The sequence below is a fragment of the Anomaloglossus baeobatrachus genome, chromosome 12 (genome assembly GCF_048569485.1).
Source record: "Anomaloglossus baeobatrachus isolate aAnoBae1 chromosome 12, aAnoBae1.hap1, whole genome shotgun sequence".
In the NCBI taxonomy this organism is placed as follows: domain Eukaryota; kingdom Metazoa; phylum Chordata; class Amphibia; order Anura; family Aromobatidae; genus Anomaloglossus; species Anomaloglossus baeobatrachus.
Window position 1 is genome coordinate 45085202 of NC_134364.1, and position 26208 is coordinate 45111409.

Below are 26208 nucleotides of genomic sequence, written 5' to 3' on the forward strand. Positions count from 1 at the left end.
GCGGCCCTCAACCTGACTGTGTGGCCATTGAGTCCTGGATCCTAGCGTCTTCAGGATTATCTCAAGAGGTCATTGCCACTATGAGACAGGCTAGGAAACCAACGTCCGCCAAGATCTACCACAGGACGTGGAAAATATTCCTGTCGTGGTGCTCTGCTCAGGGTATTTCTCCCTGGCCGTTTACCTTGCCCACTTTTCTGTCCTTCCTTCAATCCGGATTGGAAAAGGGTTTGTCGCTCGGCTCCCTTAAGGGACAAGTCTCTGCGCTCTCTGTCTTTTTTCAGAAGCGCCTAGCCAGACTTCCACAGGTACGCACGTTCCTGCAGGGGGTTTGTCAAATCGTCCCTCCTTACAAGCGTCCGTTAGAACCCTGGGATCTGAACAGGGTGCTGATGGTTCTTCAGAAACCACCGTTCGAGCCAATGAGGGATATCTCTCTCTCACGCCTTTCGCAGAAGGTGGTTTTCCTAGTAGCAGTCACTTCACTTCGGAGAGTGTCTGAGCTAGCAGCGCTGTCATGCAAAGCCCCCTTCCTGGTGTTTCACCAGGACAAGGTGGTTCTGCGTCCGGTTCCGGACTTTCTCCCTAAGGTGGTATCCCCCTTTCATCTCAATCAGGATATCTCCTTACCCTCTTTTTGTCCTCATCCAGTTCACCAATGTGAAAAGGATTTCCACTTGTTAGATCTGGTGAGAGCACTCAGATTCTACATTTCTCGTACGGCGCCCCTGCGCCGCTCGGATGCACTCTTTGTCCTTGTCGCTGGCCAGCGTAAAGGGACACAAGCTTCCAAATCAACCCTGGCTCGGTGGATCAAGGAACCAATTCTCGAGGCTTATCGTTCCTCGGGGCTTCCGGTTCCCTCAGGGCTGAAGGCCCATTCTACCAGGGCCGTGGGAGCGTCCTGGGCTTTGCGGCACCAGGCTACGGCTCAGCAGGTGTGTCAGGCGGCTACCTGGTCGAGCCTGCACATTTTCACGAAACATTATCAGGTGCATACCTATGCTTCGGCAGATGCCAGCCTAGGTAGGCGAGTCCTTCAGGCGGCGGTTGCCCACCTGTAGGACGGAGCCGGTTGCGGCTCTATTATGAGGTATTATTTACCCACCCAGGGACTGCTTTTGGACGTCCCAATTGTCTGGGTCTCCCAATGGAGCGACAAAGAAGAAGGGAATTTTGTTTACTTACCGTAAATTCCTTTTCTTCTAGCTCCAATTGGGAGACCCAGCACCCGCCCCTGTTTTTTTTGTACACATGTTGTTCATGTTGAATGGTTTCAGTTCTCCGATATTCCTTCGGATTGAATTTACTTTAAACCAATTTATAATTTTTTTCCTCCTTCTTGCTTTTGCACCAAAACTGAGGAGCCCGTGAGCACGGGGGGTGTATAGGCAGAAGGGGAGGGGCTTTACACTTTTAGTGTAATACTTTGTGTGGCCTCCGGAGGCATAGCTATACACCCAATTGTCTGGGTCTCCCAATTGGAGCTAGAAGAAAAGGAATTTACGGTAAGTAAACAAAATTCCCTTCTTTGGCAACAAAAGAAGGTTTTTCAAACCTTCTATAGTAACCCATCAGTGAAAAACGGATGCCATGGGTGTGCTGTTTGCATTTTTTCCACTGGCATAGTCTGTCTGCAGGACGTTTCCCCTTTTATTATAGGGACTATCAGACTTAAAAGACAAGTGACATGTGAATAGTTGCACAGAATATACATCAGAAGGGGGGGGGGAGCAAGCACTGCTTGAAAAATGGCATGCGAAAAATTAAAAGTGAAAATTCACAAAAAATTCCAACTGTATTACAATACAAAAATGAGATTTTTAGCAAAAAAAATTATCAGCCTTTTGAGCCACCCCTGCCACGTCACAGCAAATTTCAATAGGGGGTCCTACTCTATATTTAATATTTCATTGTGCCATGCGGCCTAAAAAATTCATTAAAAGTAGAACCATATTAAAGCTTACTTTTAATTTAATTAGTTAGCCGTATGGCACATTGAAAATATAAATATAGAGTAGGACCCCCTATAGAGATTTGCCTTGACGTTGGCAGGGGCGGCTCAAATTATCGATCAATCATTTGCTAAAAATCTCAGTTTGCATTATAGTACAGTTGGAATAATTGTGAATTTACACTAAAAACCTTTTTTTGCATGCTATTCTCAGGCAGTGCTGGCTCCCCCCCTCTTTGTTCCACAGAATATGACATGTCTGTATATGGTTAGTGAGTCAAACTGGTAGCATGTGGATGACTAGCACTGGCAAGGGAGTAAAGCCTCAAATATGTTCACATAAAATGCATTGAATTGTGTAAGAGCCATGCTGACAGTATGTGACCATTGCAACCAATCACTGGGCAAATAGATGGTTCCACACCACAGAGCCAAATGTTTGGCTGCAGCGGTCACATACTGTAAATGTGATATCACCCACATCAACTATTGAAAAACTAGTGGGATGAAGTCCCACAGAGTTTTGGCCAAACTTCGCCAACTATCATGGCTGCGGCGGTCTCTTTTCAGATTGCAGATTCTGACTCTCCGTCCGATGGTTTCTCTCGTGTCTGGGATCAACACAGGCAGACTCGGGCGTCGACCTGCTCTGTACTGATTGATAGGCAGGCTAGCAAGAGTCAATCATTGATAGACTGCTTCTTAGATCACGTGGTGGGAAAGCCAATCACATCTGCTCCCCTCCTATTTATGCTGGATGAAATCTTCTACCCATGTCAGCTATAGTTTGTTTATGTTGATATGTGAGCTTTGGTGTCTCAGACTTTCTGGTGAAAGTTGTGCCTTTTGCTTTGAGTGATTGTGGAATTTACCCCTGTTTTGATGCTTCCTTTCTGCTCTTGTTTTCCTCCTAATCTTTTATTGTCTTATACCTCTGTGTGTGCGTGTTGAGTGACAGAGTTTTGGTTTCCCCTGTCTGTCTATTTCTGTGGGTTTCATATCACTCCTGTCTTATCCCTCCCTGGGGGAGTGACTATCAGATCAGGACTTGTCAGGAGGATGACCATGAAGGAGACTCATGCCTCTCCACCATTAGGAGTATTGCTGAGATTAGGGACTGCTTAGGGCCCCCTAGCTTGAGGGTCAGCATAGGAATCCCAGTTTCCTACTATCCCAATGGTCCTTGTGACAGATGATTTTCTTTTCATACAGATGGTACCTTTGTGATATTAAAATATGAAAGACGGGCAGCCGCTCAGTACTTACCGTTTTTACTTGGAAGATCAGTCGTTTTATTCTGTCACTTGGTGCCTGTTTCACTTTCTTCTTCAGGTCTCCCAGTTTCTCTAGTTCCTCCCTTAGTTGCCTGTGGACTGTCTTCATTCGCATGTTATAGTACATCAGTTTTTTCATCACTGTAGACTATAAATTGTATAAATAGAGGTCACCCTAAATTTGCTAAATTTCAGCAACACATCCCACAAATATTTTGGCTGTGTGGTTTCATGCTGATGTAGCCTCATATATTAGTAAGTATAATTACATCTACTATACAGCCCAAAAGTGTCAGATGGGAGCAAAATATACCGTATTTTTCGTTTTTTAAAACGCACCAGATTATGACACACCCCAAATTTGGAGAAAAAAACAAAAAGGTGAAACAAAATATGGGGTCAGTTTTATAATCTGGCGGTGTATTACCAGGGAGAGGGGGCAGCAGCGGAGCGGGGTGATGCAGCCCAGATACTCACTGCGGTTTCTGCTCTGTGCGGGGCCGGTGACGCCGCTCTGTGCGGGGCCGATGATGCCGCTCTGTGCGGGGCCGGTGACGCCGCTCTGCTCTGTGTGCGGGGGGGGGGCAGGGAGTCACCGGCCATTCTGAAGATGTCGGCGGTCTACGGTGAGGGCTTCAAACAATGGCGGTCATAGTCGGCGCGTGCGCAGATGACAGCTTGAGCTGAGAGCTCCATCTGCGCAGGCGCTGACTCTAGGCGCCATTATTTGAATGAAGAAAAAACAAAAAGCCAGCACCAAATGTGCACTATAGCACTAAACATTCCAAACTGTACTTATTATAAAAAAAATTTTGAGATTTTTGGCAAAAAATTGCAATTTTTTGAGCTGCTTCGCCACGTCACGGCAAATCTCATTTGAAGCAGTCCTACACCAAAATATTTTTATAAAATGTGCCATACGGCCTCACATATGAATAGTAGAACTGCTCTAATGAATTGGTCGGTGGTTGACCTCCACCTTGCTATGCACCCCAATTTGGGATGTATTCCATCTGTCTGGATTTTGGCGGTTGGTGACTGTTCACATTAAGTCATCAGGCTTTGTCCACAGGCTATTTACTTCATGCGGCATTTGCTTGGACCTGTCCCGCCCACAGCCATGACTCAGTCATGGGTACGGGATTGAAATAGACCAGGTGAGTGCTGCTAAGAGCAGTTCTACTATTCATATGTGAGGCCGTATGGCACATTTTATAAAAATATTTTAGTGTAGGACTGCTTCAAATGAGATTTGCCGTGACGTGGCGAAGCAGCTCAAGAAATTGCAATTTTTTGCCAAAAATCTCAAAAAATTTGTTATAATAAGTACAGTTTGGAATGTTTAGTGCTGTAGTGCACATTTGGTGCTGGCTTTTTGTTTTTTTCTTCATTGAATTGGTCGGTGGTTGACCTCCACCTTGCTATGCACCCCAATTTGGGATGTATTCCATCTGTCTGGATTTTGGCGGTTGGTGACTGTTCACATTAAGTCATCAGGCTTTGTCCACAGGCTATTTACTTCATGCGGCATTTGCTTGGACCTGTCCCGCCCACAGCCATGACTCAGTCATGGGTACGGGATTGAAATAGACCAGGTGAGTGCTGCTAAGAGCAGTTCTACTATTCATATGTGAGGCCGTATGGCACATTTTATAAAAATATTTTAGTGTAGGACTGCTTCAAATGAGATTTGCCGTGACGTGGCGAAGCAGCTCAAGAAATTGCAATTTTTTGCCAAAAATCTCAAAAATTTTTTTATAATAAGTACAGTTTGGAATGTTTAGTGCTGTAGTGCACATTTGGTGCTGGCTTTTTGTTTTTTTCTTCATTGAATTGGTCGGTGGTTGACCTCCACCTTGCTATGCACCCCAATTTGGGATGTATTCCATCTGTCTGGATTTTGGCGGTTGGTGACTGTTCACATTAAGTCATCAGGCTTTGTCCACAGGCTATTTACTTCATGCGGCATTTGCTTGGACCTGTCCCGCCCACAGCCATGACTCAGTCATGGGTACGGGATTGAAATAGACCAGGTGAGTGCTGCTAAGAGCAGTTCTACTATTCATATGTGAGGCCGTATGGCACATTTTATAAAAATATTTTAGTGTAGGACTGCTTCAAATGAGATTTGCCGTGACGTGGCGAAGCAGCTCAAGAAATTGCAATTTTTTGCCAAAAATCTCAAAAATTTTTTTATAATAAGTACAGTTTGGAATGTTTAGTGCTGTAGTGCACATTTGGTGCTGGCTTTTTGTTTTTTTCTTCATTGAATTGGTCGGTGGTTGACCTCCACCTTGCTATGCACCCCAATTTGGGATGTATTCCATCTGTCTGGATTTTGGCGGTTGGTGACTGTTCACATTAAGTCATCAGGCTTTGTCCACAGGCTATTTACTTCATGCGGCATTTGCTTGGACCTGTCCCGCCCACAGCCATGACTCAGTCATGGGTACGGGATTGAAATAGACCAGGTGAGTGCTGCTAAGAGCAGTTCTACTATTCATATGTGAGGCCGTATGGCACATTTTATAAAAATATTTTAGTGTAGGACTGCTTCAAATGAGATTTGCCGTGACGTGGCGAAGCAGCTCAAGAAATTGCAATTTTTTGCCAAAAATCTCAAAAAATTTTTTATAATAAGTACAGTTTGGAATGTTTAGTGCTGTAGTGCACATTTGGTGCTGGCTTTTTGTTTTTTTCTTCATTGAATTGGTCGGTGGTTGACCTCCACCTTGCTATGCACCCCAATTTGGGATGTATTCCATCTGTCTGGATTTTGGCGGTTGGTGACTGTTCACATTAAGTCATCAGGCTTTGTCCACAGGCTATTTACTTCATGCGGCATTTGCTTGGACCTGTCCCGCCCACAGCCATGACTCAGTCATGGGTACGGGATTGAAATAGACCAGGTGAGTGCTGCTAAGAGCAGTTCTACTATTCATATGTGAGGCCGTATGGCACATTTTATAAAAATATTTTAGTGTAGGACTGCTTCAAATGAGATTTGCCGTGACGTGGCGAAGCAGCTCAAGAAATTGCAATTTTTTGCCAAAAATCTCAAAAAAATTTTTATAATAAGTACAGTTTGGAATGTTTAGTGCTGTAGTGCACATTTGGTGCTGGCTTTTTGTTTTTTTCGCCATTATTTGAATGCCTGATATCTTCAGAATGACCGCCCGCCAAACAGCACAAAGCAGCCGCGCCAAGCAGCACAAAGCAGCTTCGCGCCAAGCAGCACATAGCAGCCGCGCGCCGAGCAGAACAGACCAGCCGTGCACCGAGCAGCACATAGCAGCCGCGCGCCAAGCAGAACAGACCAGTCGAGCGCCAAGCAGAACAGACCAGTCGAGCGCCGAGCAGCACATAGCAGCCGCGCGCAGAGCAGCACATAGCAGCCGAGCAGCACATAGCAGCCGTGCGCCGAGCAGCACATAGCAGCTGCGCGCCGAGCAGAGCCGAACAGAGTGGAGCCGATGCACACAACAGCGACGTACTGACAAGCGCCGGCAGCACCCAGTAAGCTACATTCGGATTTTAAGACGCACCCCTCATTTTCCTCCCAAAGTTTTGGGAGGAAAAGTGCGTCTTATAATCCGAAAAATACAGTAAACCACTTCCTGGTTCTGTTAAGACATAAGTCCCAATTCATCGGGATTGGTGTTGGTTCTGATGGTCTTGATCAGGGGGGCAGAGTGGAATCCGATGCCCCTTGATTCATTAAGAGGCGTACGCTTCTCGATGAGTCAGGACCATAGAACAAGTGACCTGTACCTCCGGTCCTTGCTGGAGTAAGATTTGTGACATAGCAAACAGTGGTAATTGTCAGAATTTGAAGACCGATAGTCACCATTTCCCTGCCCACCCCTAGCGACGCTGTTGGAGCTGGGCAGAAATGGTGTAACAACGCCAAAAGTTACAACATTTTTGCGCACAGCCTTGAACTTTTTGCATTTTTTCCCGAATTCTGGTGTGAAAGCTTTGATGAATCCGGCCTACAGAGTATCACATGATCCCTCAGAGCCACCCAGTGACATTGAAACCAGATCAAGTGATGCAATCTCTGAGTCTTGTTCTGTTTCGGAGCAGTCCTGATGTTGCTGAAGTGCTCCGGTTCCAGCACTGAGCTCTGCATTGCTCCACTTCACTTGCCAGTCCTGTCTCTTCTCCTTTCCATCAGGTTGCTGTAGAAACCTGATGCACTCTGATAGAATCATGGTGCCGGGCTACTGATACTTTGCTTAAGGTGTAAACGTTATTTTAATTATTTCATATATCAATAGTATACATAAAAATAAGTAACTTTGTAAAATATCTTATCACACAAATCTGCTTCTTTCTTTGCCAGAATTGATCAGTCATTATCAAAGATTTCAATTCTGAGGCAAAATCTGTGTTCAGTGAAGACTTTCCCATTACTGAGATAGGAGATGGCATTTGGTGCTCATGAGAGTCTATGATGGAGGGAGGAGCTAGATGCAGAGGGAGGAGCTAGATGCAGAGCTCCGTCCCCTACCTCTATCTACATGGAATCTCATCAGCACCAACTGCCATCTCCTATCTCAGTAATGCGAAAGTCTTGGCCTGATGTTTCCTAGTTGTTCAGCCAGAGCTGGGTGCCGGCTGTTTAATGTGCTCTGTTCCTCAGTCCTGCAGGAACTGTGAAACCCTGCTAGGAGCTCAGGTTGCTAATTACCAATCACAGCCATCTCCTCCCTATATAAGATCCTGGCCCTCGCTACTCAACGCCAATAATAGCTTCAGTGATTCCAGTCTTGGTGGTGATCCAGTTCGGGGTGATCTGTAGTTGCTATTTTGAGTGGTGTGGAAGTTCCCCTGTTGTGAGTTTACATCCTTCCTTTTTCTTTATTCCTCTGTACACGTATAGTCTCTCCTTTGTGTTTGAGGGCAGTGTGTATGAGTTTTTGTTCTCTCTTGTCTCTGTTTGTGGGGTTTGTTACTGTGTTTCCAGCCCACCGCAAAGGTGGGGGAGAGGGAGGAGTAAGATCAGGCCATGGACAGGAGTCAGGGTCATGCTCGGGGCTTAGAGCTAGCTACCATCAAGTCTACCTCTGAGATAAGGGACAGCGCAGGGTCTCAAGTCTGAGGGCCAGCCTAGGAGCCCCTGTTTTGTTATTTCATACCCCATGACACACTATTAACATCTCGGATGCTACTGCACAACCAACTCAGCCACCTTGTCGCACCAAAGCCACCTGTCTGTACTGCTTAAGATCTGCTCATCCGAACCAGAGGCTTCTCACCAGATACCACAAAACACCTTCATTGTAAGTTTTTGGGGGGGTTTGTTTTTTTAAGTTCATCCATTTTTTTTACCTTGCTGCAATTATTCTCATAGTAAGGTGATGCTCTAATTTAAAGGGAACCTGGCTGTACATGCAGTCTGATCTGTGAACACCGTGGTATAAAGAGGGGGAAACGGAACAGAATGCTATATAGGTGGATGGATAAAGATTCAGTATAACCTGAATTTAGTCATGAAAATTCCTGGTGCTCTGTACACATGAGTCCAGTGGGCGGTGCTACTATTGACTAACAGCTATTTCTGCTTGAACATGCATGTAGGACCACCCACTGGACTCTTAGGCATACAAACTCCACAGATATCCATGATAAAAATAAGTTTTACTGACTCTTTTCCCACAAAAAGATATCAATTTGATCAGCTCTTCCTGCTCTGCCACATCCTACATGCAGATCAGAGACCATTTGTGGCAGGTCTATATACTATTGTGATATTTTCCTCTTCATCAGTTACAGTAAAGGTTTATGAACATGGCCGTATTGTTGCTATATATTCTAGCTCTGTTACATATGGCCATGCCTGTATCTCCATATTCTTCCTCCATTAGGCTCCACATGTGCAGCTTGAAGAGATAAAGAGGATGAAATGTTATTTCTGAAAAAATATGGTGTATATGAGGGGTGGTGTTTTGTTGAGGTATCACTGTATACCCTATTTTGACTAAAATCTTAAGGGTTCTTTACACACAACGATATATCGTTGGGGTCACGGTGTTCGTGACGCACATCCGGCGCAGTTAGCGATATCGTTGTGTGTGACTAAAAGGAGCGACGATCAACGATCGCAAAAACGTCAAAAATCGTTGATTGTTGACATGTCGCTCCTTTTCATAATATCATTGGTGGTGCATGCGGCTGGTTGTTAGTCGTTCCTGCAGCACCACACATCGCTATGTGTGACACCGCAGGAACGACGAACATCATCCTACCTGCGTCCGCCGGCAATGAGGAAGGAAGGAGATGGGCGGGATGTTCCGGCCGCTCATCTCCTCCCCTCCTCTTCTATTGGGCGGCTGTTTTGTGACGCCGCAGTGACGTCGCTGTGACGCCGAACGCACCTCCCCCTTGAAGGAGGGATTGTTCAGCGGTCACAGCGACGTCGCTGACCAGGTATGTGCGTGTGACGCTGCCGTAGCGATATTGTTTGCTACGGCAGCGAGCACCACATATCGCACGAACAACGGGGGCGGGTGCTATCACTCGTGACATCACTAGCAATCGCTAGCGATGTCGCAGCGTGTAAAGCACCCTTTAGCGTTGACATTATGTGCCTTATCCATCAAGATCCACTTCTTGTCTATTTACGGTATTCACCTTCTAGTATGTCTAGATACAGATTAAAAAGCTTTGAGAGCTTCTAGACGTCTTAGGGAATGACTTACCTCTGCTAAGTCCTTGATTTGTTTATGGGACACATCATATGTATCAAGTCTCTGCAGCTGCGGTATATGGTATAGCACATGAGTAGCATAATTACAGAAAAGGCACACGGGGTTGGGGCTGTATTCAGGATCTTTTAGGCCTAAATCCTTTAGGTTTGGAAGTCTTGATAAATTTGTGATCTCCTTATTGAAAAGTAAAAAAAAAAGTGTTAAACCAATTCTCGAAAAGGAATTAATATAAAATACTCTTGTATATTATATTGTTTAAAAAAATCAGACTAGTTATTTAATATAATTTAAACTATTTTCTAATACACTTACATTAAAAATTCCCTCCTTTTCCCTAACACTATCTGCTTTTCTATTATTTTTCCCCTACTTCCTTTTTGATGACGCTTTGATTAAGAACTCCGATGCATGCTGGGATAATTAAATAAAGCGTCATCAGCAGGCAGAGACTGCAGTCACTGTCACAGCCACTGCCACCACCCTGAAATGAAGCGTCATCAGCAGGTAGAGACTGCAGTCACTGTCATAGCCACTCCCACCACCCTGAAATGAAGAGTCATCAGTAACACTCGTTTCAGGGGCTGAGCTGTTCCCTGTGCACTATGCCAGCGGCCGCTCTGTGTGGCCGGCTCTGATCAGCAGTAGCGAGCCAGCAAGTGGTGTCAGAATGCCTGGCATGCAGAGACCACTGACGTCACTTGTGGGTTTGGTGCTGGTCTCTGCATGCCGGGTATTCTAACACCACTCTATTGTTGGGTCGTTACTGCTATCCTGAGCAGGCAACAGAGCGCGCACTGTCATTGTGCACATCCCAAAGTGCCCAATGAACAGAGACTAGCCCAGACAGTCTTTTCTTATTAACATTCAGTCATTTCTTTCTGAGAACTGCCCGACTGCTATGCTCTACTCACCACCATATATATATAGCTAGGAGCCTATCTGCCCAGACCTGCAGATCTTAATCGCACATAGAGAGGCACTTACAGTTAGGTTCCCGGATAATAAGAGATTACCTTGTCGTGGTACCTGGGCACAATTGCATTGATCAATACTTTTGCTAAATATCTCTTTTTTCAAATATTCTCAGCAGTTATTTTTCCATTTTTCATGCTTTCCAATTTTCCAGTTAGTCAAAAGTATTTTTCATTGTTCTTATATTCCTATAGCAGTAATGCTTTTCCTATAATTCCTTATAACATAGTGTGTAGTGTGCAGCTTTTTCACTTTATTATATATTATCACCAAGGACAGATGGCATAGTGCTCCATATACTGTGCCCCTCTGTATACTACCGTGCCCCATAATATACCGTGCCCCATAATATACCGTGCTCTGCAATACTGTGCCCCAGAATATAACGTGCTCCGCAATGCCGTGCCCCACAATATACCGTGTCCTGCAATACTGTGCCCCATAATATACCGTGCTCCACAATACTGTGCTCCATAATATACCCTGCTCCGCAGTACCGTGCCCCATAATATACCGTGCTCCGCAATGCCGTGCCTCATAATATACCGTGCCCCGCAATACCGTGCTCTGCAATACCGTGCCTCATGATATACCGTGCTCCGCAATACGGTGCCCCATAATATACCGTGCTTTGCCCCATAATACACCATGCTTCGCAATACTGTGCCCCATAATACACCATGCTCCGCAATACTGTGCCCCATAATATACAGTACGCTGCAATTAATATAACTTATACAACGTGATTTTCTGGATTTTACTTTGAATAATCTATCTCTCACTGTACTAACCTACCCTTAAAATTATAGACTGTTCATGTCTTTGTCAGGGGGCAAACTTACAAAATCAGTAAGGGATCAAATAATTAGAAGTGAGTAAAGGTCGCTTTACACGCAACGACATCGCTAACGAGATGTCGTTGGGGTCACGGAATTCGTGACGCACATCCGGCCTAGTTACCGATGTTGTTGCGTGACACGTACGAGCGACCGCTAACGATCCAAAATACTCACATCGTTGATCGTTGACACGTTGTTCATTTTCAAAATGTCGTTGATCTTCTGGGACGCAGGTTGTTCGTCGTTCCTGAGGCAGCACACATCACTACGTGTGACACCCCAGGAACGACGAACTACAGTGTTCCTGCGTCCTCCGGCAACGAGGTGGGAGTGACATGAATGCGGCTGATCTCCGCCCCTCCGCTTCTATTGGTGGCCCGCTGTGTGACGTCGCTGTGACGCCGCACGAACCTCCCCCTTAGAAAAGAGGTTGTTCGACGGCCACAGCGACGTCATTAGGAAGGTATGTATGTGTGATGGGTACTAGCGATTTTGTCCGCCACGGGCAGCGATTTGCCCATGACGCACAAACGACAGGGGCGGGTGCGATCGCTAGCAATGTCGCAGCGTGTAAAGAGCCCTTTACTGTCGTTTCACACGACAGATCGAAGATGGCAGTCCCCAGTGTATGAGTAAAAACAGAATTAAATAAAAACTAAAATAATTAATTTAATTTTGTATTAAAAATAATTGGTTCCAGAATCAGTAATTATGAATATAAAAAGTAAAATCGCGGCACTTTCCCTTTAAGAAGGTTGGGTGCTGTGTCAGCCTCCTAGCGGGAGCAGCGTACACACATGGTTACCTGTGTGACCCAATGAAGGCTCTGAGAAAGATTTTACGGTGAGTACCCAAAATCTTCTTTTCTCTATTGCTACATTAGGTGACAGAGGAAACCATGGGATGTCCAAAGCAGTCTCCAAGGGTGGGAAAAGAAGGACTTGAGAGAAGGAAGGCAGAAGCGAGTCTCTGAGGTCAGGACCCAGCCATTGTCATTTGTAAAACCCTTCTACCAAGGAGAAGGAATAAAAAGGAGTGTACTCTGTAGAGCCTGGAAGCTGAGGGCAGAGAACCAGGAGAAAGCCTAGAGCTGCAAGAGGCCGACAAATGGCAAAGGACAGGAGGCCCCAGTCATGAAGGAACACAGAGGGAACTCGGATTGGTGGCGTTCTGTCCCTGCGCATGATGCATCAAGGATAGCAGAGTCAAGTCAACAGCATAACAGCCTTAAGGTAGGAAGACACTAGAAAGACTCAGTGGAACATGATCAAGGAATCCGAACAACACGTGTATCCGCGTGCTCCTCACAGCGACATGTTTGTTTTCTGCTGGCAGCATGGATGTTACACGGACTACACACTGATGTGATCCGTGTAACATCAGTGTGACACATACCAGAGAAAACATGTCACTGAGAAATAAATTTATATTTTATACTTATCTGTCTCCGGCGCTGCTGTCTCACTCGCTTCTAGACTTGTTCATTATGCACATGAATATTCACTGTACTGACTGTGGACCCGAAAGCAAGTGTGACTGCAGCCCCGGAGACAGGCAAGTATACAAGTTTGTCTTGTCAGTGTGCTTTCTGGATGTCACACGGTAGCATACTAACAGCACAAGGATCATACACACGGACGGACATACAGTGCCTACAAGTAGTATTCAACCCCCTGCAGATTTAGCAGGTTTGATAAGATGCAAATAAGTTAGAGCCTCCAAACTTCAAACAAGAGCAGGATTTATTAACAGATGCATAAATCTTACAAACCAACAAGTTATGTTGCTCAGTTAAATTTTAATAAATTTTCAACATAAAAGTGTGGGTCAATTAATATTCAACCCCTAGGTTTAATATTTTGTGGAATAACCCTTGTTTGCAATTACAGCTAGTAATCGTCTTTTATAAGACCTGATCAGGCCGGCACAGGTCTCTGGAGTTATCTTGGCCCACTCCTCCATGCAGATCTTCTCCAAGTTATCTAGGTTCTTTGGGTGTCTCATGTGGACTTTAATCTTGAGCTCCTTCCACAAGTTTTCAATTGGGTTAAGGTCAGGAGACTGACTAGGCCACTGCAACACCTTGATTTTTTCCCTCTTGAACCAGGCCTTGGTTTTCTTGGCTGTGTGCTTTGGGTCGTTGTCTTGTTGGAAGATGAAATGACGACCCATCTTAAGATCCTTGATGGAGGAGCGGAGGTTCTTGGCCAAAATCTCCAGGTAGGCCGTGCTATCCATCTTCCCATGGATGCGGACCAGATGGCCAGGCCCCTTGGCTGAGAAACAGCCCCACAGCATGATGCTGCCACCACCATGCTTGACTGTAGGGATGGTATTCTTGGGGTCGTATGCAGTGCCATCCAGTCTCCAAACTGGATGTGTGTGGTTGGCACCAAAGATCTCGATTTTGGTCTCATCAGACCAGAGAACCTTGAACCAGTCTGTCTCAGAGTCCTCCAAGTGATCATGAGCAAACTGTAGACGAGCCTTGACATGACGCTATGAAAGTAAAGGTACCTTACGGGCTCGTCTGGAGCGGAGACCATTGCGGTGGAGTACGTTACTTATGGTATTGACTGAAACCAATGTCCCCACTGCCATGAGATCTTCCCGGAGCTCCTTCCTTGTTGTCCTTGGGTTAGCCTTGACTCTTCGGACAAGCCTGGCCTCGGCACGGGTGGAAACTTTCAAAGGCTGTCCAGGCCGTGGAAGGCTAACAGTAGTTCCATAAGCCTTCCACTTCCGGATGATGCTTCCAACAGTGGAGACAGGTAGGCCCAACTCCTTGGAAAGGGTTTTGTACCCCTTGCCAGCCTTGTGACCCTCCACGATCTTGTCTCTGATGGCCTTGGAATGCTCCTTTGTCTTTCCCATGTTGACCAAGTATGAGTGCTGTTCACAAGTTTGGGGAGGGTCTTAATTAGTCAGAAAAGGCTGGAAAAAGAGATAATTAATCCAAACATGTGAAGCTCATTGTTCTTTGTGCCTGAAATACTTCTTAATACTTTAGGGGAACCAAAAAGAATTCTGGTGGTTTGAGGGGTTGAATAATAAATGACCCTCTGAATAAAATTTTCACAATTTAAAAAAAAAATAAAAAAAGAAATAACTTTTTAACTCTTTTTTTGCTGCAGTGCATTTCACACTTCCAGGCTGATCTACAGTCCAAATGTCACAATGCCAAGTTAATTCCGAATGTGTAAACCTGCTAAATCTGCAGGGGGTTGAATACTACTTGTAGGCACTGTACGTACCTACACCACGGACCGTGCAAAACGTTTGTTTTTTGCATGGACGAGTGAAGGAGGCCTTAGAAGGATCCAAAGTACAAATCACATTTTTTTTATAGCAGCTTGTGTGAAGAATTAATAAATAGATCAATAGCGAAATGACATACAAAAGGTTCACACTTACCTTGAAAGATGATATTTCATTACCAGACAGATTTAATCGTTCCAGGTGAATATTTGGATCTAGGCAGCTTCCTACAAATGAAAATTAAGTTGGAAAAAAAAAAAGACACTGGACTATAACACTATCACAAGTACAATGTACAATAGGGAAGGATCTTTCACTTATAACAAAGGATAGAGGCTCTGAGAACTGGGACCGCGGGAACAGGGCTCTGATGGAAAAACAAGAGTACAGTGCTGGTCTCATGGCATGGAGCGGAGGTGCACATGCTTATCCTTTGCTCCATCCAGACAGGGCTCTGGGGATATATAGGAAATTTCAAGGTATATAAGGAAAATGATATCAATAATAAATTACTTTTATCAGAATCCATGCAGGAGCAGGACTTATCCAGTGATAAAGTAATCAGAAGCAGCTTGCGAAAATTCTGGCAGCCATAGTTAGGATAGGAAAAAAAAATAAGCACCAGGCACTCCAATTGATGTGAAAAAAAAATGAATTTTATTGCAACTTCAAACAGTTCAACGTTTCGGTCGCTGCTTGGACCTTCTTCAAGAACTGACAAAACAAATATAATTCCATTTAGATAAATACAGTAAATGGTCTTCATAATGCTGAGATACAAAGTCTAACAGAGAAGAGAAGGAAAATAGAAATTAATGAAGACATGCAGAAGGGATGGGGGAGAAGGGCAGAAGGGGAGAAGGGAGAGGAGATCTCCTCTCCCTTCTCCCCATCCCTTCTGCATGTCTTCATTCATTTCTATTTTTCACATCAATTGGAGTGCCTGGTGCTTATTTTTCTTCATATGGACTTGGACCCTACCTGAGCACCCATACCCTCACAGAAGTGCCGTGACAATCTCTTATTATATAGTTAGGATAGGAGGCACATTAAAGGGAATCTGTCATCAGATTTGGTGACTATAAGCTGCAGCCACCACCACCGGGCTCTTATATACAGCATTCTAGAATAAATATATACAAGAGCCCAGGCCGTACTGTAACGTAAAAATCACTTTATAATACTCACCTAAGTGGCAGTGCGGTGCAGACTGGTGGGATGGGTGTCTCCGTTCTCCGGTACCAGCGCCTCCTCTTTCTTTGTCCTCCTTCTTCTGAAGCCTGGGTGCATGACGCGTCCTACGTCATCCACACTATTCGAGATCCTGAGCAAGGCAGATCAAAGTATTGTAGTGCGCCTGCGTGGGACCTCAATGCCGGCGAGTGTGGATGAAGTAGAACGCGTCATGCACCCAGGCTTCAGAAGAAGGAGCACAAACATGGCTGAAAGAGGAGGCGCCGGCACCAGAGAACGGAGACGCCCATCCGACTAGTTTGCCCTGCACCGCCCCTTAGGTCAGTATTAAAAGTGAATTTTACATTCTACACAGCGGCGGCCTGGGCTCTTATATACAGCATGTTAGAATGCTGTATATAAGAGCCCGGTGGTGGTGCCCGCAGCTTATAGGCCCCAAATCTGGTGACAGGTTCCCTTTAAAATATGATAAATTTGCACCTTCCTATCATACCTGTGTTAGTTCCCCTATACAGTTAGGTCCAGAAATATTAGGACAGTGACACAATTTTCGCGAGTTGGGCTCTGCATGCCACCACATTGGATTTGAAATGAAACCTCTACAACAGAATTCAAGTGCAGATTGTAACGTTTAATTTGAAGGTTTGAACAAAAAAAGAGAATTTTGTTTACTTACCGTAAATTCTTTTTCTTATAGTTCCGACATGGGAGACCCAGACCATGGGTGTATAGCTAGCGACCTCCGGAGGACACACAAAGCACTACACTCAAACGTGTAGCTCCTCCCTCCGGGCTATATACACCCCCTGGATGACAATCTACCCAGTTCAGTGCAAAAGCTGAAGGAGGACATCCACCCATAAGTAGAGATAGAGTAAAACTCGGCAAAACCAGAACTCTGTCTACTAACAACAGCCGTGAAGCACACGGAACAAAAAAACTGCCAACAGGCAACAGGGAGGGAGCTGGGTCTCCCATGTCGGAACTATAAGAAAAAGAATTTACGGTAAGTAAACAAAATTCTCTTTTTCTTTATCGTTCCTTTATGGGAGACCCAGACCATGGGACGTTCCAAAGCAGTCCATGGGTGGGAAATAAACTAAACTGAGAAGTAGGCAAAACCTAACTTCACAAATGGGCGACAGCCGCCTGAAGGATGCGTCTGCCCAAGCTCGCATCTGCCGAAGCATGAGCATGCACTTGGTAGTGCTTAGAAAAAGTGTGCAGACTGGACCAAGTGGCAGCCTGACACACCTGCTGAGCCGTAGCCTGGTGCCTGAAAGCCCAGGAGGCACCGACAGCTCTGGTCGAGTGCGCCTTAATCCCCGACGGGGGAGGCACCTGAGAACACTGGTAGGCATCGGAGATAGCCGACCTGATCCAACGAGCTAGGGTCGGTTTAGAAGCAGCGAGACCCTTGCGCTGACCAGTGGTTAGCACAAAAAGTGAGGTGCACCGCCTCAAAACGGCGGTGCGTGACACATAGATTCGGAGCGCCCGCACCAAATCTAAGGAGTGCAACGCCTTCTCAAAGCGATGCACAGGGGCCGGACAAAGAGAAGGCAATGAAATGTCCTGGTTAAGGTGGAAAGGAGACACCACCTTAGGGAGAAAGTCCGGAGTCGGACGAAGAACTACCTTGTCTTGGTGGAACACCAAAAAGGGGGATTCTGAAGAGAGCGCAGCCAAATCCGAAACTCTCCTGAGAGAAGTTATGGCTACTAGAAAAACAACTTTCTGTGAAAGTCTAAACAAGGGAACCTCCCTGAGAGGCTCAAAGGGGGGTTTCTGTAAGGCCGTGAGGACCAGAATAAGGTCCCAGGGATCCAAGGGCCGCCGGTAAGGAGGAATGATGTGAGATGCGCCCTGCATGAAGGTGCGCACCTGAGCCAGTCGGGCGCTACGCCGCTGGAACAATACCGACAGAGCCGACACCTGTCCCTTGAGGGAATTGAGGGACAGTCCTAGCTGTAGACCGGACTGTAGAAAAGACAGGATGGTCGGCAAGGAGAACGGCCAAGGAGCATGGCCGGACGAACGACACCAGGACAGGAAAATTTTCCAAGTCCTGTGGTAAATCTTGGCCGAGGAAGACTTCCGAGCCTGAGTCATGGTGGAGATGACCTCAGAGGGAATGCCTGAAGCCGTCAGGATCCAGGACTCAAGAGCCACGCCGTCAATCTGAGAGCCGCAGAATTCTGGCGGAAAAACGGACCTTGAGAGAGAAGGTCTGGGCGGTCCGGGAGATGCCACGGCACCTCTACGGACAGATGGAGCAGGTCTGGGTACCACGCTCGCCTGGGCCAGTCCGGAGCAATGAGTATGACTCGACGGCCCTCCATTCTGATCTTGCGCAGAACCCTGGGCAAGAGCGCTAGAGGGGGAAACACATAAGACAGACGGAACTGAGACCAATCTTGAACCAGTGCGTCTGCTGCGAAGGCTTGAGGATCGTGGGAGCGAGCCACGTAAACCGGAACCTTGTTGTTGTGCCGGGAAGCCATTAGATCTACTTCCGGAGTGCCCCACTTGCGGCAGATTGATCTGAACACTGACGGATGCAGGGCCCACTCGCCGCCGTCCACGGTTTGACGGCTGAGATAATCGGCCTCCCAGTTTTCCACGCCTGGGATGTGGACTGCGGATATGGTGGACTTTGAGTCCTCCGTCCACTGGAGGATTCGTTGAACCTCCAACATCGCCAGACGGCTGTGAGTTCCGCCCTGGTGATTGATGTAGGCAACCGCTGTCGCGTTGTCCGACTGAACCCGAATGTGCTTGCCCGCCAATAGGTGGTGAAAGTCTAGGAGAGCTAGAAACACAGCTCTGATCTCCAGCACATTGATCGGGAGGGCTGATTCGGACGGAGTCCAAGTGCCCTGTGCTCGGTGATGGAGAAACACCGCTCCCCAGCCGGAGAGACTGGCATCCGTGGTGAGGATCACCCAGGACGGAGTCAGGAAGGACCGTCCCTGTGAAAGGGAGAGGGGCTGAAGCCACCACTGAAGGGAGTTCCTGGCCTGTGATGACAGAGCCACCAGCCTGTCCAAAGAAGAGATCCGCTTGTCCCAACAGCGGAGAATGTCCAGCTGCAAGGGACGCAGATGGAACTGGGCAAAGGGAACCGCTTCCATGGACGCCACCATCTGACCCAGCACCTGCATGAGGTGTCTGATGGAATGACGGCGGTGCCTCAGCAGAGAGCGCACCGCCAGACGAAGGGACTGCTGTTTGACTAAGGGCAACTTGACAAGTGCCGGCAGAGTCTCGAATTGCATCCCTAGGTACAAAAGTACCTGGGTCGGGGTCAGAGTCGACTTGGGGAGGTTGACAAGCCACCCGAACTGAATTAGCGTGGCGACAGTGAGAGAGACACTCCGCTGGCAGTCTACACTGGATGAGGCCTTGACTAGAAGGTCGTCCAGGTAAGGAATCACTGCCAATCCCTGGAGGTGCAGGACCGCAACCACTGCTGCCATGACCTTGGTGAACACTCGGGGGGCCGTGGCTAAGCCAAAGGGAAGAGCCACGAACTGGAAATGTTCCTCTCCGATCGCAAAGCGTAGCCAGCGCTGGTGTGAAACCGCAATAGGCACATGCAGATAGGCATCTCTGATGTCGATGGATGCCAGAAAATCTCCCTGGGTCATTGAGGCAATGACCGATCTTAGAGATTCCATGCGAAAGTGCCGCACCTGAACATGCTTGTTGAGAAGCTTGAGATCCAGGATGGGCCGGGAGGAACCGTCCTTTTTGGGAACTAGAAAGAGGTTTGAGTAGAAACCGCTGAACCGTTCCCGGGCGGGGACCGGAACAATTACACCGTTGGTCTGCAGGGATGCCACGGCCTGAGAGAAGGCGGCGGCTTTGGAGCAGGGGGGGGTGGACAGAAAAAATCTGTTTGGCGGGCTGGAGGAAAAAGGTATCCTGTAGCCGTGGGTGATGATATCCCGCACCCACTGATCGGAGACGTGTTGCAACCACACGTCGCCAAAGTGGGAGAGCCTGCCCCCGACCAAGGACGTTGCTGGCGCGGCCAGATAGTCACGAGGAGGCTGCCTTGGTGGCAGCGGCTCCTCCGGTCTTTTGAGGACGCGGCTTTGCGCGCCAGTTGGATTTACGATCCTTGGCGGTAGTGGACGAGACTGTGGGCTTAGAGGATGACCAGTTAGAGGAACGAAAGGAACGAAACCTCGATTGGTTCCTGCCCTGGGTAGGTTTCTTGGCTTTAGCTTGTGGCAAGGAAGTACTCTTCCCGCCAGTAGCTTCCTTAATTATGTCATCCAGCTGTTCCCCAAACAGCCGTGACCCAGTAAAAGGGAGACTCGCAAGGTACTTCTTAGAGGAAGCGTCCGCTTTCCACTCCCGAAGCCACAAGATCCTGCGGATCGCGAGGGAGTTAGCGGAGGCCACTGCCGTGCGGTGAGAAGCCTCCAGGACGGCAGACATGGCGTAGGATGCAAAAGCCGAAGCTCGGGAAGTTAAGGCATCCATCTCAGGAATAGAGTCCCTGGAGAGGGAATGAATCTCCGCCAGAGAGGCAGAGATAGCCTTAAGAGCCCACACCGCCGCAAAGGACGGAGAGGGAGGCTCCTGCCGCCTCAAATACAGACTTGGCCAGAAGGTCAACCTGGCGGTCAGTGGGATCCTTAAGAGAAGTGCCGTCGGCCACCGCAACTACTGTGCGGGCTGAGATTCTGGACACTGGAGGGTCCACCTTTGGGGACTGGGCCCAGTCCTTAACCACCTCCGGTGGAAACGGGAAACGGTCATCTGAACTACGTTTCGGAAAACGTTTGTCAGGACAGGCCCTAGGCTTGTTAACAGTGGTCTGAAAGCTGGAGTGGTTAAAAAACATACTCCTAGGTTTCTTAGGAGAGGTAAACTGGTGTACCTCTACCAGAGAGGGTTGTTCCTCTGACTCCTGTGGGTTGAGGTTCAGTACGGAGTTAATGGACGCAATCAAGTCACTAACGTCCGCATCGCCCTCAGACAAGTCAATGGGGTACATAGAGGCAGAGTCTGAGCCCACAGTAAGTGAATCATCCTCGCCCTGCACCTCGGCTTGTGAATCAGAGCCGTGGGACGAGGAAGGAGAAGGGTCCGTGCGTCTCCGTTTAGGGGGACGGGGTCCTAGGACATGCTCTGAGGGCTCTGCAGAGCTCGGAGCCGCAGAGACACCCTGAGAGGGAGGCTGATGCATAGACAGCAGCGTCTGGGACAGCTGCCCCATGGAATCGGCAAACGACTTGGAAAGAGCCTGTGAAAAGGATGCTACCCAAGCCGGGGGTTCAGCCACCGGGACCGAAGCAGCCGGAGGGACCCCTGAGGAGGCTACAGGCTGAGACACAACCATATTAGCACAGTTATCACAATGTGGGTACGTGCTAGGCTCTGGCAGAATTAGCTTGCAAGCAGTGCATATAGCATACATGTTTGCAGCCTTGCTCCTAGTGACAGACATGCTGCTGTGGAGGAAGCTCTGCAGCCAAAACACACTCCTGTAGAAAGCCTGAGTGTATAAAAATCCACAACCATAGGTTGTGGCTTACCAGCCCTGTTCTCTGTGTGTCCTCCGGATTTCACCGCTCCCCTGTAAGTGACAGCCTTCCAAAAAGTATGCAGCAGTAGCATGCAGCGCTTCTCAGTGATAAAAACGCTGAGAAAATGGCGCCGGGAGAAGGAGGGGGGGCGTGTATAAGCCCAGGAGCGGGAAAAACAGAGGGCACAGAGATACAGAGGGGTAGACAGGGGAGGGGACATCTCCTTAGAGAGGAGTGCCCTCCCCTCTGCTGGCCGGGCGGTGGGCGGCGCTGTATGCAAAACATACAGCAGAAGCCAAAAACGAAACTAGGCCCAAACTGAAGCCGGGGCCTAGATTTTAAAGTGCAGCCGACGAGCAGGCACCGTCGGCGCGGTTCTCATGGGAAATTCCCAGAACCGGCCGAAATTAACAGTAACGCTAAAGCACATACTGCCCCCATAATAAAAGTACCCGGGACCCCTGAAAAAACGTCTCAATACTTAGCTTTGAGACGCAGGGCCATGTCCCTGAGTGGGGGTTAACGCTCCTTCCAGCAGGGACCAGACAGGGCTGTGGATGGAGCCGGCCTCCTGCAAGCAGAGAGGACCGTGTTGGCTCCCACTTCAAACAGAGCCTCGACAGAGGATGCGAAGGAGCACGGCATGTGAAGGCTCCAGCCTTATGAAGATCAACCTTAACAGCACCCCGCAGAGTGGAGCGTGAAGGGACATGCCGGGAGTCCAGACTGGACCCGCTTTTCTTCCAAATCTTTAAAAAATTAAAAAAAAATTGAAAAAAATATGAGGAAATAAAAGTGTGTATGATCCTCCTGGAACACAAAGCGTTGAACTGGGTAGATTGTCATCCAGGGGGTGTATATAGCCCGGAGGGAGGAGCTACACGTTTGAGTGTAGTGCTTTGTGTGTCCTCCAGAGGTCGCTAGCTATACACCCATGGTCTGGGTCTCCCATAAAGGAACGATAAAGAAATATCTGATAGAAATTGTAGGAATTGTACACATTTCTTTACAAACACTCCACATTTTAGGAGGTCAAAAGTAATTGGACAAATAAACCAAACCCAAACAAAATATTTTTATTTTCAATATTTTGTTGCGAATCCTTTGGAGGCAATCACTGCCTTAAGTCTGGAACCCATGGACATCACCAAACGCTGGGTTTCCTCCTTCTTAATGCTTTGCCAGGCCTTTACAGCCGCAGCCTTCAGGTCTTGCTTGTTTGTGGGTCTTTCCGTCTTAAGTCTGGATTTGAGCAAGTGAAATGCATGCTCAGTTGGGTTAAGATCTGGTGATTGACTTGGCCATTGCAGAATGTTCCACTTTTTTGCACTCATGAACTCCTGGGTAGCTTTGGCTGTAGGCTTGGGGTCATTGTCCATCTGTACTATGAAGCGCCGTCCGATCAACTTTGCAGCATTTGGCTGAATCTGGGCTGAAAGTATATCCCAGTACACTTCAGAATTCATCCGGCTACTCTTGTCTGCTGTTATGTCATCAATAAACACAAGTGACCCAGTGCCATTGAAAGCCATGCATGCCCATGCCATCACGTTGCCTCCACCATGTTTTACAGAGGATGTGGTGTGCCTTGGATCATGTGCCGTTCCCTTTCTTCTCCAAACTTTTTTCTTCCCATAATTCTGGTACAGGTTGATCTTTGTCTCATCTGTCCATAGAATACTTTTCCAGAACTGAGCTGGCTTCATGAGGTGTTTTTCAGCAAATTTAACTCTGGCCTGTCTATTTTTGGAAGTGATGAATGGTTTGCATCTAGATGTGAACCCTTTGTATTTACTTTCATGGAGTCTTCTCTTTACTGTTGACTTAGAGACTGATACACCTACTTCACTGAGAGTGTTCTGGACTTCAGTTGATGTTGTAAACGGGTTCTTCTTCACCAAAGAAAATATGCGGCGATCATCCACCACTGTTGTCATCCGTGGACGCCCAGGCCTTTATGAGTTCCCAAGCTCACCAGTCATTTCCTTTTTTCTCAGAATGTACCCGACTGTTGATTTTGGTACTCCAAGCATGTCTGCTATCTCTCTGATGGATTTTTTCTTTTTTTTCAGCCTCAGGATGTTCTGCTTCACCTCAATTGAGAGTTCCTTAGACCGCATGTTGTCTGGTCACAGCAACAGCTTCCAAATGCAAAACCACACACCTGTAATCAACCCCAGACCTTTTAACTACTTCATTGATTACAGGTTAACGAGGGAGACGCCTTCAGAGTTAATTGCAGCCCTTAGAGTCCCTTGTCCAATTACTTTTGGTCCCTTTAAAAAGAGGAGGCTATGCATTACAGAGCTATGATTCCTAAACCCTTTCTCCGATTTGGATGTGAAAACTCTCATATTGCAGCTGGGAGTGTGCACTTTCAGCCCATATTATATATATAATTGTATTTCTGAACATGTTTTTGTAAACAGCTAAAATAACAAAACTTGTGTCACTGTCCAAATATTTCTGGACCTAACTGTATAGTTGGGTACATAAGAAAACATTTGCTATCGCAACACTTTCCGTATCCTTGGCATCCAATAATTATCATTATATAGTAGTATTATCGTAGCAACCAAGTGGTAATCAGACGCCGCCATGCTAAGTTAATGGTGCCGCAATGATTGCAAACAAGGATGTGGAAAAAGGAATAAGCACCGTCAGAATGAATTTTAGATTTGCCATTGTGTGTACACCCCTGCTTCACCTTCTGCCATAGGAAAGGTTCCTGTATTAATTTGCTACACAGCCCTGTATAGGGATCGTGTGATTACATGCACAATAGCACCTATTAATCCACAGCTTTGCCGTATTACTCTTCTGCTAGAGGTAGGATTAAAAGGATTGTGCGATTACAACGAGAACCGTAATTGAGAAGACTATGGAAAACAGTCTTTTCACAGTTTTATATTTACATACCGATTGAATGTATCAAATTCCCGGCCAGATTAAGCTCCTTAAGACTCTGCAGTGTATCCAATCCCTTAAAAAAAATGAAAAAAATAAATAAAAAGACACAGTGGATTAAAATGGAAATGAAATTCGAGTAACTGATTAATACCGGATTATTAATTTTATTAGGAAATCAATGTACTCTGTGGGGAAGATGATCTACATAAAAACAAAAAAAGTGAGCCGGCATGAGATGGTATACATGGAGCTTGTGAGCTCTGGCCATAAGACAAAGAGAAACCAAGGGAAAAATTGTGAAAACATACCCTGCTGTAACTAAATAAAAGCATAGTGCATATAAACATAGGGGACTTAGTAGACACTGTTTTTTTATCAAAAAAAGCATAAAGCCATCCCACCGCGACAAGGTGTACCTAGTTCAAATCAAAAAAGGTCCGTGGAGCCTCTGTTAGGAGTCTCAACACAGAACTAGCCAGATATCCCTCCGGGAAGGACCTAGCCAGGGAGTGGCTCTTTTTAGGAGACCACCATAACCACCATATTAAGTGATTAAGTGGCCCGTTTAGTCAATATCCAACTCTTTGACGAGTTTAAAGATAAGACAAGGGAATTACCAAGGCCAGGTATCCATCCACAGACAGCTGTTTCGGGGTGTTGCCCCCTCATCAGTGTGGAGTAGGATTCTGGTTAGGTGGGAGCAATGCCTAGTGGTACCAGCCAGAGAAAACACTGCCGGCAGCCAGCGAAGGCGCTCAACACAGTGAAATCCTAGGTGCATTGCATAATGAATACAAAATGTACAAATAGGGTGTGGCCCTCCCTCTTAGTGAGCTGGGCATTTCATTCTGTGCATCCCCCGACTGTGTGTCCTGTTGGGACCCGGTCACTCTCAGCCCTTAGTCACATTGAGGCCTATTTTAGACCCATGGTAAGGTTTTAATATTCAAGAGTGTAGGTACTGTCCCAACTGGGTACACCTTGTCGCGGTGGGATAGCTTTGTGCTTTTTTTGATCAAAAAAAGAGAATTTTGTTTACTTATCGTAAATTCTTTTTCTTATAGTTCCGTAATGGGAGACCCAGACCATGGGTGTATAGCTTCTGCCTCCGGAGGACACACAAAGTACTACACTAAAAAGTGTAGCTCCTCCCTCTGAGCATATACACCCCCTGGATAACCAAATCTAGCCAGTTTAGTGTAAAAGCTGAAGGAGAATAGCCACCCACAAGTAGAGATAGAGCAAAAAACCGGAACAACCGGAGTCTCTGTCTACAACAACAGCCGGTGATAACACGCGGAACAAGAGACTGCCAACAGGCAACAGGGAGGGTGCTGGGTCTCCCATTACGGAACTATAAGAAAAAGAAATTACGGTAAGTAAACAAAATTCTCTTTTTCTTCATCGTTCCTATGGGAGACCCAGACCATGGGACGTCTCAAAGCAGTCCATGGGTGGGAAATAAACAGAAAACTGAGAAGTAGGCGAAACCTAACTTCACAAATGGGCGACAGCCACCTGAAGGATGCGTCTGCCCAAGCTCGCATCTGC

General features: G+C 46.9%; 1 protein-coding gene and 1 long non-coding RNA gene across 3 annotated transcripts in view; one reads left to right on the forward strand and one right to left on the reverse strand.

Annotated features, from left to right (window-relative positions):
• LOC142258003 (uncharacterized) overlaps positions 1-26208 on the forward strand; it is a 370341-nt gene that overhangs the window by 272170 nt on the left and 71963 nt on the right. The gene's annotated exons all lie outside the window — the stretch shown is intronic.
• LRRC9 (leucine rich repeat containing 9) overlaps positions 1-26208 on the reverse strand; it is a 267576-nt gene that overhangs the window by 173162 nt on the left and 68206 nt on the right. For both annotated transcript variants that reach the window (XM_075330387.1, XM_075330386.1), the window contains exons 5-8: positions 24667-24730; positions 15167-15237; positions 9933-10115; positions 3221-3376 (exon numbers count right to left, since the gene is read on the reverse strand). In XM_075330387.1, the coding sequence (XP_075186502.1) occupies positions 3221-3376; positions 9933-10115; positions 15167-15237; positions 24667-24730 (474 nt within the window). The remainder of the gene's footprint in view (positions 1-3220; positions 3377-9932; positions 10116-15166; positions 15238-24666; positions 24731-26208) is intronic.